This window comes from Globicephala melas, chromosome 13, assembly GCF_963455315.2.
Source record: "Globicephala melas chromosome 13, mGloMel1.2, whole genome shotgun sequence".
NCBI lineage: Eukaryota > Metazoa > Chordata > Mammalia > Artiodactyla > Delphinidae > Globicephala > Globicephala melas.
In genome coordinates this window covers 32,377,669-32,391,649 of record NC_083326.1, presented here as the reverse complement: position 1 = coordinate 32,391,649, position 13,981 = coordinate 32,377,669, and the positions used below count along the sequence as shown (strand labels likewise).

Here is a 13,981-nt window from a genome sequence, read left to right as displayed (position 1 = left end):
ATTTTAGTGTATTCCTGTTAATCATTATGGATTATAGAACCCAGTTTTTAGAAAATGGAGGTAGACAGATACATGCTAACAAAAGTTCTTTCTACATAAAAGAAGTATTCTTTAAAATGACTAAAAAATTGCCAGATACAACTATTATGTTGAAATGCTGAAAAGGCTTATTTTATTCCATCACGCCAATTGCTAGTAAGGGTAGAGATTAAACATTGCAATATTTGTTGCCTAGCAACACCCACCTATTAGTGGTAGAAATTTTCCACTGAAAAACACTTTTATTTGGGTCATTGTCTTTGAAATTGCATCATCAGAACTCTTCTTCCCAGCAGAAAGGTGGAGGTCGCTTAGTTTGGATCACTTCCTGCTCTAAAACTATGCCTTTCAATGGAAATCTCTCACATTGAAGCCCATTCCTTTCCAGTTTCTGCTTTTTCCTGTCTCTCTTCACTGATTGATGGTAGAAGTTTGGAGAAAGGGGATGTGATTTTCATTAATCTTAATACATATTAAATCTAATTAAATGAATCTTTATAGATTAGGGTTAGAAATATATATTTTTTTGCACACTAAATGTTAAAAAGTAAGAACAGATTGCATTCAGAAATTTTACCTAAGTCCCAGCTCAGGATACTAAGAACAAAGATCACTGTCATCCATCTGGCAAGGACCCTTCCTTAGCCCCTGGATGTTCAAGGAGGAGGACCACAGGTCCGAGTGGAGGGTCACATGAATGTGCAGTCCATCTGTGCACCTTTAACTTAAGAGAAGCCAGCTATACACACACACTCTTACACTTGAGGGGGTTAAAAAAAACAACAGTGAAAGGAGGAAAACAGTGTGTTCCTTATGCCTGATATTTCCCATGTGTCTAGTAAATGTGTCAGGGACTCCCTCCGAAGTGTTTCAGATCCGACGTTCCTGCCATAACGTAACTTCTTACAATGCTGAATGTCATTCCAATATTGAGGGTTCTCATTTTTTTTTGTACAACATGGCCTCAGTACAAGCCATCTGCCCCATCTGCTGTTCAAACAAAGAAATAGGTTTTTTGCATCAGTGCTGAGGGGAAAGCTTCCTATTTTGGACTCTTTGAGAAATGACTCCAGTATGTTGCCTTCTGAAGGGCTTTTCTTGAGTAATTTTGTTTATTTATATTCTGTTTTACCTTTAGGTACTGATCTTAGTTCTTAAACCCAGTGTAGGATGTTTCCACTGTAACTGTTCTACTCTCATCTACTTTAAGAAGGCATGGATGCAAAAGATGCCCTAAGGAGAAGAGACTAGAGCATCATTTCTGATTTTACATTATATGGATCTTATTTTACCATTAGGAATAAAGAAGAGCAATGTAAAATATTTCATTGATCAAAACTTAAAGTATTGAATTATGTGACCAAATAGAAATTCTTCAGTTCTAAAACAAAGTGATTTTTAATTTAGTAAATATTTTTCTAAAGAGTCAGATGATTCCCAGATACGTGGCTTAAATAAATAACACCAGTATATCATACAAAACTATTTTTTATCATTTTGTGTCCCAGATCTAGCCCTAATATATTTGAGTTATCCTGTAAGGAATAAGAAGAACAACAACAAAAACACAATAGTAGCAATAATAGCTGCCTATTGAACACTTAAGTGTGCCAGAAATTATGTAAACTTTTTTCTCTTCAGTACCTCCTTTAATCCTCATACCTGTAGAGTAAATGTATCACTAGGCCTGTTTACAGATGAGAAAGCTGAGGCTTAGATAGGTTAAATAACTTGCCCAAGGTCTCAAGGTGAACAGGTGAAAAAGTCCAGATTCAAACTCAAACCCTGGATTGTAGAAATAGACAGTAGTTTCTAAATAATGTTTTTCTCAATTTACATCTATGTCTTAATTTATTAGGTATGAATAGATTATGTGGTGAGTGGTGAGTTTTAAAAATAGACTTGTAAATTTTAAAAATGATCTTTTAATTTTCTCTCTTTAATCTTTCATCTGAGCATCAAAAGAAAAAAAATCCATGCAGACAGCCAATAGTGTATGACATAAAAAGGAGTTATTGGGAACAGTTAATCCCTGATAAATATGATAAATATGGGGTATCACTTATCTTGTACATTGGCCAAAACCCAGTCTTGAATTTTATCGACTCACATGTTCTCTCTTGTTGCACTGCAGTCAGTACTGCTGCATAACTATGTTAAAACCTATGATGTTATAAACTATAATATAGGCACTTGGTACATTACAAATGTTTTAAGGTTTTAAGATTAGTTATCGTAATAGCAGCACTCAGCAGAATGCTCCATAACTTTCAGCTAAAATTCCCTACAGTTTATTTTTCATCAGTACAAATTTAATTTCCTTATCTTTTCTAAGGAAAGTTTTCAGACACTTGAATGCACTCCATGGTAAGATTTGCCTGTTCGGTTCATTATCGGCTTTAGTAAGTTTATTTGTAATACTAACTATTGTTTTCCCTCCCCTCTGTTATATCGAACTTTTATGTAAGTTCTTTAAATGTGAAGGGAGTGGAATATTTTGGGCTGGCTCTACTACATAGTGTTACTAATTTTTTCCCCCATAGGTACAGACACTTTGAAATATTTATGAAATCTGTTAGAGACCATCTGTTTAGTAGCAGCATTTTTCTCTCATACAAACATACGTATACACAGGTGTGGATACATAGGTGTGGTTTTTCTTTGTTTCCAGGGTATTTAGACTTCCTAGCATGTCAGTGAGGAACTTTCGCAGTTTGCCTTTAATCTGCATTTTCAACTTTCATCATCTTCTACCAGCCTTCTAAAAGAACCTTCTTTGTAACCCTGATGAGCTACCCCATGACACTTCCTATACCCAATATCCCTACTTCCCCAAGTAGTACACCTTTTTCTTTGCCTAGAATGAGTCCCCACCCATTTGTCTAACTTTCAGGTGTGTGCAGGGGAGGGGTTGCGGGTAGGGGTAAATAACTGTTTCTTTATATAAGCATTTTGTCTTAAAGTAACTTGGGGTCTCCCATAGAAGCTGAACTGTTCCTGGTACATAGTACCAAATAAATGTATGTGATTTTATGTAAGTGCCAAGGACCATTTGAGAAGTTTATTTTCTCTGATACTACCTTTAAGAAAATACTTAAATAGCTTCTTAAATTATAAATTACATTCCTTTTATTAGCATTAAAAATAAATCTTACCATATTCTTTCTAGAATTGCCACTTTAAATTATATAGATTAAAATCAGTCAGCATCTTTCACATTTATAAGCATATACACGCATGTGCACATACATACACAAACCCACTTGTCAGCACGGTTCTTTTTCCTTCCCGTTATCTTTCAGAGTAATAATGAGGTGAAGTTCATAGAAACAAAGTTTTGTGACCCATAAAAAGCATTCTTAATTCCTCCAAGATAAGCCAGCATATATTTGACTGAATCAGAGGGCACATGAGGTGTGGATGACTCACCCCAAAAAGGTGCCCAGAGTTGTTCTTACTGAGAGAGTGGGTGATTGTACATGTTAAAGACAACAACCTTTAACTGTTGTACATTACTTTGAGATAATTGTGAGGGTGCCTAGCACAAAATAGGTGTTAAAAATGTTGATATCTTTTATTTTAACTTGATATTTTAATATTGAACACTATTAATGTATTGGCCCCAAAACAACTCTTGACTGGGCCTTTCTTATTCTTTCAGGACTGCTTCCTTTGATTTTTTTTTTCCAGACCATTTCTGTACTCTGTATTGTGCATTGGCTGCACTCTGGAATAAATTATACATTTTCACAGTCTCTAAAAACGTCATACCAAGAACTAAGCTCACTACTCAAAATATTAATCATCTGTCACTGCAGAATTCAGTGGAATTTTTGCCTTCCTAGTGCTAGATTTGTCTGCCGTGTAATAATGAGATCATCTTGAGCTTACAGTTAGCAAACATTCCCTCTCCCAAATATTTGCTCATATAAACTGATTTTTAAGCCAAGTCTTAGGAATCCTGTACATTGTAGTTAATTTAAATCCTCTTCATGGCATGTAGTAAAGTAATAATTTCACCTTTTTTTTTTTAATAGACTTTTTTTAAAAAAAATTAAGGACTGGAATTACCTGAGGGTGTTTTGGGTTTTTTTTTCTATTAAAGAATTATATGTCTCTTTCTAAGCAGTTTTTAGAACTATAAACTTGTTTCTCTTTCTTTGTGAACAGTGAAGCTAATTATTTTCTGTTTCTTTGTTTTTAATTTTTGTAGTACTGGAGAAAATGAAATTGGTTTGGCCCATCAAGATGCTTGTCTCTGTAAGGAAACTACTTTAGAAACAACATATGTATAACGAAGACTTCAGGCTAACGAGCAAGGAAGAGAATATTAGTCTTCAAAATACCATATATCCTAAATGTTACAGGCATCCTAAATGCCTGAATTCTGTTTCCTTGGTTGTCCTTGCTTAAATATGGTCCTGAAGGGTTTGTTCTGATATATTGTATATATTTATTTTCAAATGTACACATTGTTAATAAGCTAAGAAGTAAAAATTTTGTTCCAGAACTACGTACATATTATGAGAGCTCTGAAGGAATTTCATGTTGACATAGTAAAACATTTTAGTCTTCAAGTTTGAAAGTCCATTTTTTTCTTCATCTTTTCACATCAGATGAGCAGTTATATGAATCTGGACTGTCTTAGTTTTGGTTGGTTGTTTGTCTCTCCCTCCCTTGTTCCCCTTCTCTCTTCTTCCTTCTCCTCTCCCCCTACATTTTTTATTTTTTAATTTTTTGTCCTAACCTATAACACTTAAAGTTTTACACTTTATGGCCTATTCATTTATACGTTGAGAATTGTATATATTTCAAATAAGATAGTCATTTTTTTTTACAAATACTGTATTTTGTTTCTTATTTTTTTTGTGGTTCACATTTCTCTTAGGTTTTAAGTACATAAAGCAGGTTATAAAAATGTGGCTATCTGAATAATTGGCCAAAAGGTAATATGGCAGCAGCTTTTCATATTGAGCCTAAAATATTTTTACATGTAAGCATAAATTGTCTTTCTGCAATAAATTTTTTTTGTAATGAAAACTTAGTTTTCAAGAGCTTTTAAAAATAGCTCCCCTAGACCTGTTAATGTAATATATCCTTTCTGATTAAAGCAAAATAATTTTTGGTCTTTTAAGACTAGAAGTCCTACTAATCCATCTAGCTTTTTTGCATCATGGAACTTTAGGGAAAAGGAACAAACACAAACGAAAAGAGCAGCACAGTAATAATCTTTGCAAATTAATGTGTTGCAAGGTCATGTGATTTTGTTTTGGAAGATAAATAATATCTCATTCTTCTGGTGCTGAATAAATATTTAATATCAAATGACAGAAAAGATTAAGAAGGTTAAATTTAGGCAGAGTTTCAGAGAATGTCATTAATTATAATGTTTGTCACCAAATTCATATCTGTGAGTCTGCCTTGTTGGGGTGGGGTTCCCAGCTGGAAAGCAAGCATATAATTAAGAGATATCTTAGAAGCATATGGAATGTGACTTGTATAAAACATACATCAGATTAGAAAAATGGTAAAGATGAAAAGGCCTTTGCAAATTATCGTAAGAGAATAATGACTAACCTAATTGGCAAGCTTCATCCTCTCTCTTGCTTTTTCTTTGCTTCACATATTTCCATCATTTTTTGTTGCCTAGAAGTTTATAACCGATCTGCATTCTTATTCTTTTAGTCCTATTTCTATTGGTACCAAAAAGTTCTCAAAATGGCGTTGCTGAAAGTGACCACTCCAACTTTCTGAACTCTTTTAATTCTTTATTTGTAGCTTTTTAATTGACACTTAGTGGGTAGTTTTGTTATAGTTACAGAGGTTGGCCCTTTTCTCTAAAGGGCCAAGATAGTAAGTATCTTCAGCTTTGGAAAGCATATGATCCTGGTCACAACAACTGAACTCTGCTTTATGAGTAAAACAGTCATAGACAACATGTAAACAAATGGCATGGCCAGATTTGACCCTCAGGCCATAATCTGCTGACCCCTGTTTGAATTAACTATAGGGCAAACTGGGTCATTTTAATTATCTTTATAAAATCCATAACATTTTGCATAGATAGTAACATGTATATTTATATTACATGCTCTATATTTTTTGGACTAGTAGGAAATTGTATAATGGCAAACACTGACAACTAGTAAGGAGGGTTGATCATGAGTAACCTTGTAGTCCATGCAAACTTGGTAGGGATTATGAGGGAGATAGAGCTTTCTAGGAAGGAAGACATGTATTGACCGAAGATAGATAGCGGCTTTGGTTTTGCAAAGTATTTTGGCTCTGGGTGGTGAGCCTACATCAGAAAGAAAAATGATTCATCAGTTTCAACTTCTATTGCTCACAGCAACCTCTGTGCTCTTACTATTTTCCCCAAATGCCATTGTTTTTTATAACGTAGTCTGTATTTTCCTTTACTATCATTGCCATTCAGATTCTTTGGCAAGTTTTACAGTGTTTCAAGCACAATGCTTGCTTTGAGTTTGAAGAAAGTGTTTGTGAGGACACAGTGCTTTAATTAAAAATTATGAGTGTACTATAGTATTCAGAGTGGTATTTCTGAGTTAGGGAAAGAAAGTGTGGATAGCAGCCACTGTGAGTGGGGCTACCAGAAAAAAGTAAAGTGTGGTTCACATCCCTAAATAAGGGGTTGATACAACCTGATTTTTGTTATTCTCCATATACTAGGGTTGTATGTTATTCTCCATATACTAGGGTTGTATGTTCCCCAGCTCATTTGTTTTATGTTTTGGGTATATATTATAATAATAATAGTCAACATTATTTATAAGGGCTTACTATTACATATCAGGATTATGCTAATTGCTTCATATGCATTATATCACTATTCTGTATAGCAGTCCTGATGGAGAATTGTCTCCCCGTTTTCCAGAACTTTAAGGCAAGTGAATCATCTGCCCAACGTAAGGCTGCAAAGTGAGAGCAGACTTAAGTGTTTTAAGTTGAGTTACTCAGATTCCAGTGATCACAGTCTTGACCATCAGAATCTCCTGGCCTTCATTTCTCACTGAGAGGTAATGGTACTGACCTCTAGTATGCGCATGTATGTGTACGTATGTGGTTCATTAGACTTGAATCCCCCCAGACGAAGCCTGTTCCTTATTTTTTTTTTTTTTTTTTTGTCATGAACAGGATTACCAAAGGTATGGGCAGTAGTCAACAAATTAAACAAATTTCTAAGAAACTGAGTTGTGTCATCATGCCACATGTTCATACTTGCCTTGAAATAGGAAATAAGTCATTCAGTAAAAACATACAGGCAAAATAAATCTTAAACATGTAACTGTTAACCTATAATCACAATGTACTTTATATTTTTGCACATAGATCTAACATTGCAATTAAAAAAAAACAGATTGAGACTTAGGAGGATTGGGGGGTTGGGGGTAGGCAGGTAAATTTCAAAAACAACATGAATTTTCTATAATTAATACAGAAAATACACTGGTTTTCCCAAATGAATAATTTGATATGTTAACACTTCACCATAAAGAATGCATGCCACCTGGATAGGATCCTGGCACAGGAAAAGGACATTAGCTAAAAACTAAATAAATCTAAATAAAGTGTGGACTAGTTAAAAACAAAACAAAACATAGAATTAGTAGCCTCAAAGGCAGGGAACTTTCCTGGTAGTCCATTGGTCCAGTGGTTAAGAATCTGCCTTCCAATGCAGGGGACACGGGTTTGATCCCTGTTCAGAGAACTAAGATCCCACATGCTGTGGGGCAACTAAGCCTGCATGCCACAACTAGAGAGACGCCTGCAACGAACAGCCCGCACACCCCAACAAAGACCCAGCACAGCCACACACATGCAAAAAAAGTATAAGGCAGTTACTTTGTAGAAAACCCCAGTTTGAGTTTGTCTAATTTTCCTCAAGATTTGTTCATTTTTGGTGGGCCAAAAATGCCATGTACTTCTCAAGGCCTCTTATCAGAAAGCACATGATGTGAATTTGTCCCATTCCTGTTGGTAGTTATTTTTATTACTTGGTTAAGATGTGTCTTCCAGCTTTCTTCACTCTGAAGTTAATTTGTATTTTATACTTACAAATTAGTGAGCAATTTGTAAGTGTTTTATGGGGAGATACTTTGAAACTATGCAAATATCTTGTTCTTTACCACACTTGTACCCACCAGTTTTAGCATAGATTGATGATTCTTGCCTGAATCAAGTATAACTATGGTGAAAGCCAAATGGTGATTTTTTTTTAATTCAATTGTTCTTTCTACACTTGTTAGTGATCTCCTGTTAGGTAGAGCTTTCCTTTCTCCATTATTTATTCATTTATTTATATTAGGATGGACTCTTTTATTTTATTGTACAATGCATTCCTATCATCACTTATTTTGTTGGTAAAATTGCCCCAGGACTGACCTGACTTCAATCTGGTGCATATGTCCCTGACATGACTCGGATGTTCTTGAGCCCTTTCTTCCTTTTTGGCACAAGATGATCCAGGCTCACCTTATGCTTTATGTGCCCCAGCCCTGGAGTAAGCCATTCCTCTAAAGAGTCCTAGTTCTTTTCTGGTTCGATTTTACCAGATAGCTCCCCAAATAAGGTGTCTAACTTTTCTAAAATAGAAGTTATTATAGCATCCCAGTATTGCCATTCTAAAACTCTGGAGTCTAAACAGGGGGGGATGTTGATATAAATAAGCTCAATAGTAGAGTAATCCATATCTGAATGAACCATAGAATTTAGCTATTTCTTCAATTCTTCTCAGCTTTAGATCATCACCACCACTATCTTCCTTGAGACCATCAGGGCCAGTCATCATGTTCTTTATCTCTGTTTGTTAGCACAAAGAAAACGAGACCTCTGTAGGTCAATGAGAATGGTCTCTCATTCCCGTACAGCTTTGTACAACCCCCATCTCTCAAACCTCTGGAGTTCCTTGGACCATCATCAACAGAATCTATCAGTGTCAAATTTACCTTCCATGCTGTAAAACTAGATACTACACACATTTTTTTTTTTTCCTGTTCTCTCTTTTTAGAAGAAAAATACAAGTAAAACCAAGCAAGTTAGTTTAAGGAATTCAGTAAAGTCAACTAAAAAAAAATCTCAAAAAGTATATCCATCCTAATGTACACACAGATTTCCAGCCATCAAAGAAAACTAATGATGTGTAGTTAACTTTAATATTGAATGGTTAGTACAATGGCTAGCTCAAAAAGTGTTTGAAAAATGAGTAAAAGAGTGGTTAATTCCAAATTAACAAGAACATTAATTAGAACTTCCTTCACCAACTTTAGTTTCAATAGGCTAGTTTCTTGATCAAACATTTTATTGTCAATCTAATAAAAAGAGATCTGAGACATTGAGAATAAAAAAAGGTTTAACATAAACTTAGTATACAAAACTGCAATTCCACTCCTAGGTATCTACGCAAGGTAAATTAAAACATATCCACATAAAGACTTGTATACAATTATTCCTAGCACGATTCATAGTAACTCCAAAGTGGAACAATTCAAATGTCCAACTGATGAATGGCTAAACAAAATGTGATACATTCATACAATGGGTACTATTCAGCACTAAAAAAGAACTACTTATACTGCAACAATATGCCAAGTGAAAGAAGCCAGACACAAAAGACCACATACTGTAAGCTTTCATTTACCAGTGAAGGTAAATCTTCAGCAGAAAGCACATCAGAGGCTGCCAGGGGCTGGGTATGGAAATGGGAATTGATTGGAAACGGACACTGAGGGAACTTTATGCAATGATGGAAATGTTCCAAAACTCGAACATTTACTACATGTGCTAAGTTTACAACTACATTTACTAAAAAACATAGAATTATGTTTTATGACATATAAGTCATACCTCAGTGATGCTGGTTTTAAGATAAGCGATCCTAAGCAACTCACGGTCTAAAGCCAGGAAACACTGGCTTTCTACCTCACAGGAGCCAGGCAGACGTAGCTCGCGGCAGTCCCAAGAGGCACTTTCACGGCGACTTCTTCCCAAACGACCCCTTCCAGCCCGTGTCCGCCTGGACGTCACCAGGATCTCCAGCTTCACCTGCGATGTAGTCGCTGCCCTGGCAGACACCACCTCCTCCAGCACTGCTCTCCCAAGTCGTGGGAAAGCGACACGATACACATTTCCAGGGTTTCTGACATGGCAGATAAGGACCGACCAGCCCAGGCCGCTGCAGGGGAAGGAGAGGAGCCCAGGAAGCGATGGAGGAGCCGAGCGGGGTGTGGGGCTACACAAGCCCACAGACGCCCAGCCCAGTTCCTTAAAAGTCCACCTGGCTCAGTGCAGGATACCAAGTCCAGTTATGAAAAGAAGGCCGATTTGGTATTCTAGGACAATTGTAACTCTTCTTTTTGGACCAGGTGAGAAATTTGTATGGCATTCCAAAACATATGCTAGGAATGCCCAGGGTGCTGGTCCATTTACAGTGTTACTGCTGTAAGCAGCTACCATCAGCTGCCAGGTAGAGGTTTTGTCTTGTCTTTGCTTTGGGAAAAAAGCCACAAACACATGCTGCCACAGAACCAGCAGAAGCAGAATTAGCCTTCAAATAGATGCACCTAACCTCAAGAGCATCTCTGTGAATCCAAAGGCTATTTAAGAACTTGTTCTCAAATGCAAATCAAAACCACAATGAGATATCACCTCACACCTGTCAAAATTGCTATCATCAAAATGTCTACAAATAATAAATGCTGGAGAAGGTGTGGAGAAAAGGGAACCCTCTTACACTGTTTGTGAGAATGTAAATTGGTGCAGCCACTATGGAGAACTGTATGGCGGTTCCTTAAAAAACTAAAAATAGGGCTTCGCTGGTGGCGCAGTGGTTGAGAGTCCGCCTGCCGATGCAGGGGACACGGGTTCGTGCCCCAGTCCGGGAGGATCCCACATGCCGCGGAGCGGCTGGGCCCGTCAGCCATGGCTGCTGAGCCTGCATGTCCGGAGCCTGTGCTCCGCAATGGGAGAGACCACAACAGTGAGAGGCCCGCGTACCGCCAAAAAAAAAAAAAAAAAACCCTAAAAATAGAGCTACCATATGACCCAGCAATCCCACTCCTGGACGTATATCTGGAAAAGATGAAAACTCTAATCTGAAAAGATACATGCACTCCAATGTTCATAGCAGCACTATTCATAATAGCCAAGACATGGAAGCAATCAGTCAACAAATGAATGGGTAAAGAAGCTGTGTTACATATATACAATGGAATATTACTTAGCCATCAAATAGAATGAAGTGTTGCCATTTGCAGCAACATGAATGGACCTAGAAATTATCATACTAAGTGAAGTAAGTCAGACATAGAAAGACAAATACTATATGATATCACTTATATGTGGAATCTAAAAAATAATACAAATGGATCTATTTATAAAACAGAAACAGACTCACAGACAGAAAACAAACTTATGATTACCAAAGGGAAAAGGGACAAATTAGGAATATGGTATTAACACACTACTATATATAAAATAGATAAACAACAAGGCTTTACTGTATAACACAGGGAAAAATACTCAGTATCTTGTAAGAAACTATAACATAAAATAATCTGGAAGAAAATTATATATATATATATATCTGAATCACTTTGCTGTATACCTAAAAGTAACATCATGTTGTAAATCAACTATACTTCAATTAAAAATATATGTATAAACTTGTTCTCAAACATTATTGTGCTTCCCTGTGAGAGCACTAATATCCCAGTCCACCTCAATTAAATGACTCATTTCTGCCTACCCACCCACAGTACTGGTAGTTATACCAGAATCTCAATAGTGAGCCCCTCACACATCAGTGCCATCCCATTTAGTCTGTCACTGAATGGGAGTCCCAAAAAATGCAATTAGAGAATCGTGGCCAGGTAGTCTCATGTCTTCCTACCTTCCTGGCTGCTTTCTCAGTCTCCTTTGTGGACTGTTTCTCCTCTGATCAATCTCTAAATGTTGAACTAACACAGTGCTTGTGGCTGGGACCATTTGTTCTTTCTATCTTCTCTCTCATGGGTGATCTCATCCAGTCCTGTGGAGTTAAGTGCCAATTACATGCTGATACCCAGGGCCAGCTTCATGGGCATAGCACTACCTGTGCAATTGCACACGACTCCACATTCACAAGTCCCTGAGCTTAGTTTAGTGGTATGCTGATTCTGTGTTAAAAGCCTTAGTAATTTTATCTTGGTGTTTTGTTAGTAAGTCTGATGGGGTAGTGCAGCATGTGCAGGGGGCAGAAGAGATACCTGTGATATGTGGTCTACCACCATTCCTTGCCATCCGTTAGCATCTGCAGTGCCCCAGGAGCACAGAATTCTGGTAGGCCCACCATACACAGGGTTCAGTGAGACTCAAAGAGAGAACAAGATGATTGTGGTATATCTATGACTGAAAGTGGGAGCACTGACTGCTTCAAGAAGCCACACTTATCATTTGAACCAGAACTTACTTTGAACACAGAAAAAAGACAGTGGTGTTCTAAGAACACAAACAGCCAAGAAACTCTACACACATCCTGAAATGTCAGGGAGCTCTGTGTGTGTGTGTGTGTGTGTGTGTGTGTGTGTGTGTGTGTGAGTGTGTGTGTGCGCTGTGGGGGCCAGATGATAGTATGAAGGTTAAGGCCCATCCAGTGCACAGCAGGGCCCAGTATGAGACTTCCCTCTGCAACTATATATATATATATATTTTTTTAATTGAGGTATAATTGACACATAACATTGTGTAAATGTAAGGTGTACAATGTGTTGGTTTGGTGCATTTATATATTGCAATATGATTACTATAGTAGCATTAGCTAACACTTTTTTCATGTTACATATTTATCATTTTTTTATGTGATGAGAACAGTTAAAATTTAGTGTCTTAGTAACTTTGAAATTCATAATACAGTATTGTTGACTATAATCACTATGTTGTGTATTAGTTCTCCAGAACTTATTTATCTACTGGTTATAAATTTGTACCCTTAAAACAATTTCTCCCCAATTCCCCCACCCCCTTATAACTTCTACCCTCTGTTTTTACAAGTTCAGTGTTTTTAGATTCTACATATAAGTGATATCATACAGTATTAGTCCTTCTTTGTCTGACTTATCTCACTTAGCATAATGCCTTCAGGGTCCATCCATGTTGTCACAAATAGTAGGCATTCCTTCTTTGTCATGGCTCAAAAATATTCCATTGTATATATATACCACATCTTCTTTGTCCATTCATCCAATGACAGATACTTAGGTGTTTATCTTGGCTATTGTGAATAATGCTTCAGTGAACATGGGTATGCAGATAACCCTTCGAGATACTGATTTTAACTCATTCAGATATATATCCGGGAGTGGGATTGCCGGATCATATGGTAGTACAATTTTTAGTTTTTGAGAAACTGTCATACTATTTCCCATAATGGCTGCACCAATTTGCATTCCCACCAATAGATTTCTCCACATCCTTACCAGCAATTGTTATTTCTTTTTCATAAAAAACATCCTAACAGGTGTGAGGCGATATCTCATTGTCGTTTTGATTCATCTGCAACTCTTTTAATTTCACATACTCCTGGGTTTAGTCATTTTCTTCTAGGACCAACAGCTGTCAACTCCCTAAATCAAGCCAAAAGTCCCCTCCCATGCCTTCCTGGTGTACATCAGTGTAGCACAGTGGTTATGAACATAGGTGCCAGAGCCAGAGTGCCTGCATTCTAATTCCAGGTTTACTCATATCTTGCCTGGGTGACATTGAGGAAATTGCTTATCTTCTCTGTAACCAGATTTCCTCTCTTTAAAAAAATAGGATAATAATAGAATTTACCTCATAAAGTTGTTGTGAGGTTTAAATAATTGTTCCATGCAAAGGGCATGTAACAGTGCCCAGCCTATACTAAGCATTATGAAACTGTCCTCTATTATTAATCTTTAATGGGTAA

General features: G+C 36.8%; 1 protein-coding gene across 4 annotated transcripts in view; it reads left to right on the top strand.

Moving 5' to 3' along the window:
* The window catches only part of PIK3C3 (phosphatidylinositol 3-kinase catalytic subunit type 3), a 155,585-nt gene extending 148,282 nt beyond the window's left edge, over positions 1-7,303 (top strand). For 2 of the 4 annotated variants that reach the window (XM_060283148.1, XM_030843991.2), the window contains one exon: positions 4,253-4,616. In XM_060283148.1, the coding sequence (XP_060139131.1) occupies positions 4,253-4,267 (15 nt within the window). In that variant the 3' untranslated portion in view covers positions 4,268-4,616. Of the gene's footprint in view, positions 1-4,252; positions 4,617-6,934; positions 7,136-7,194 lie in introns of those variants that run through there. The other 2 variants (XR_009558614.2, XM_060283147.2) reach the window with 2 other exon arrangements.
* The last annotated feature ends 6,678 nt before the right edge of the window (positions 7,304-13,981 follow it).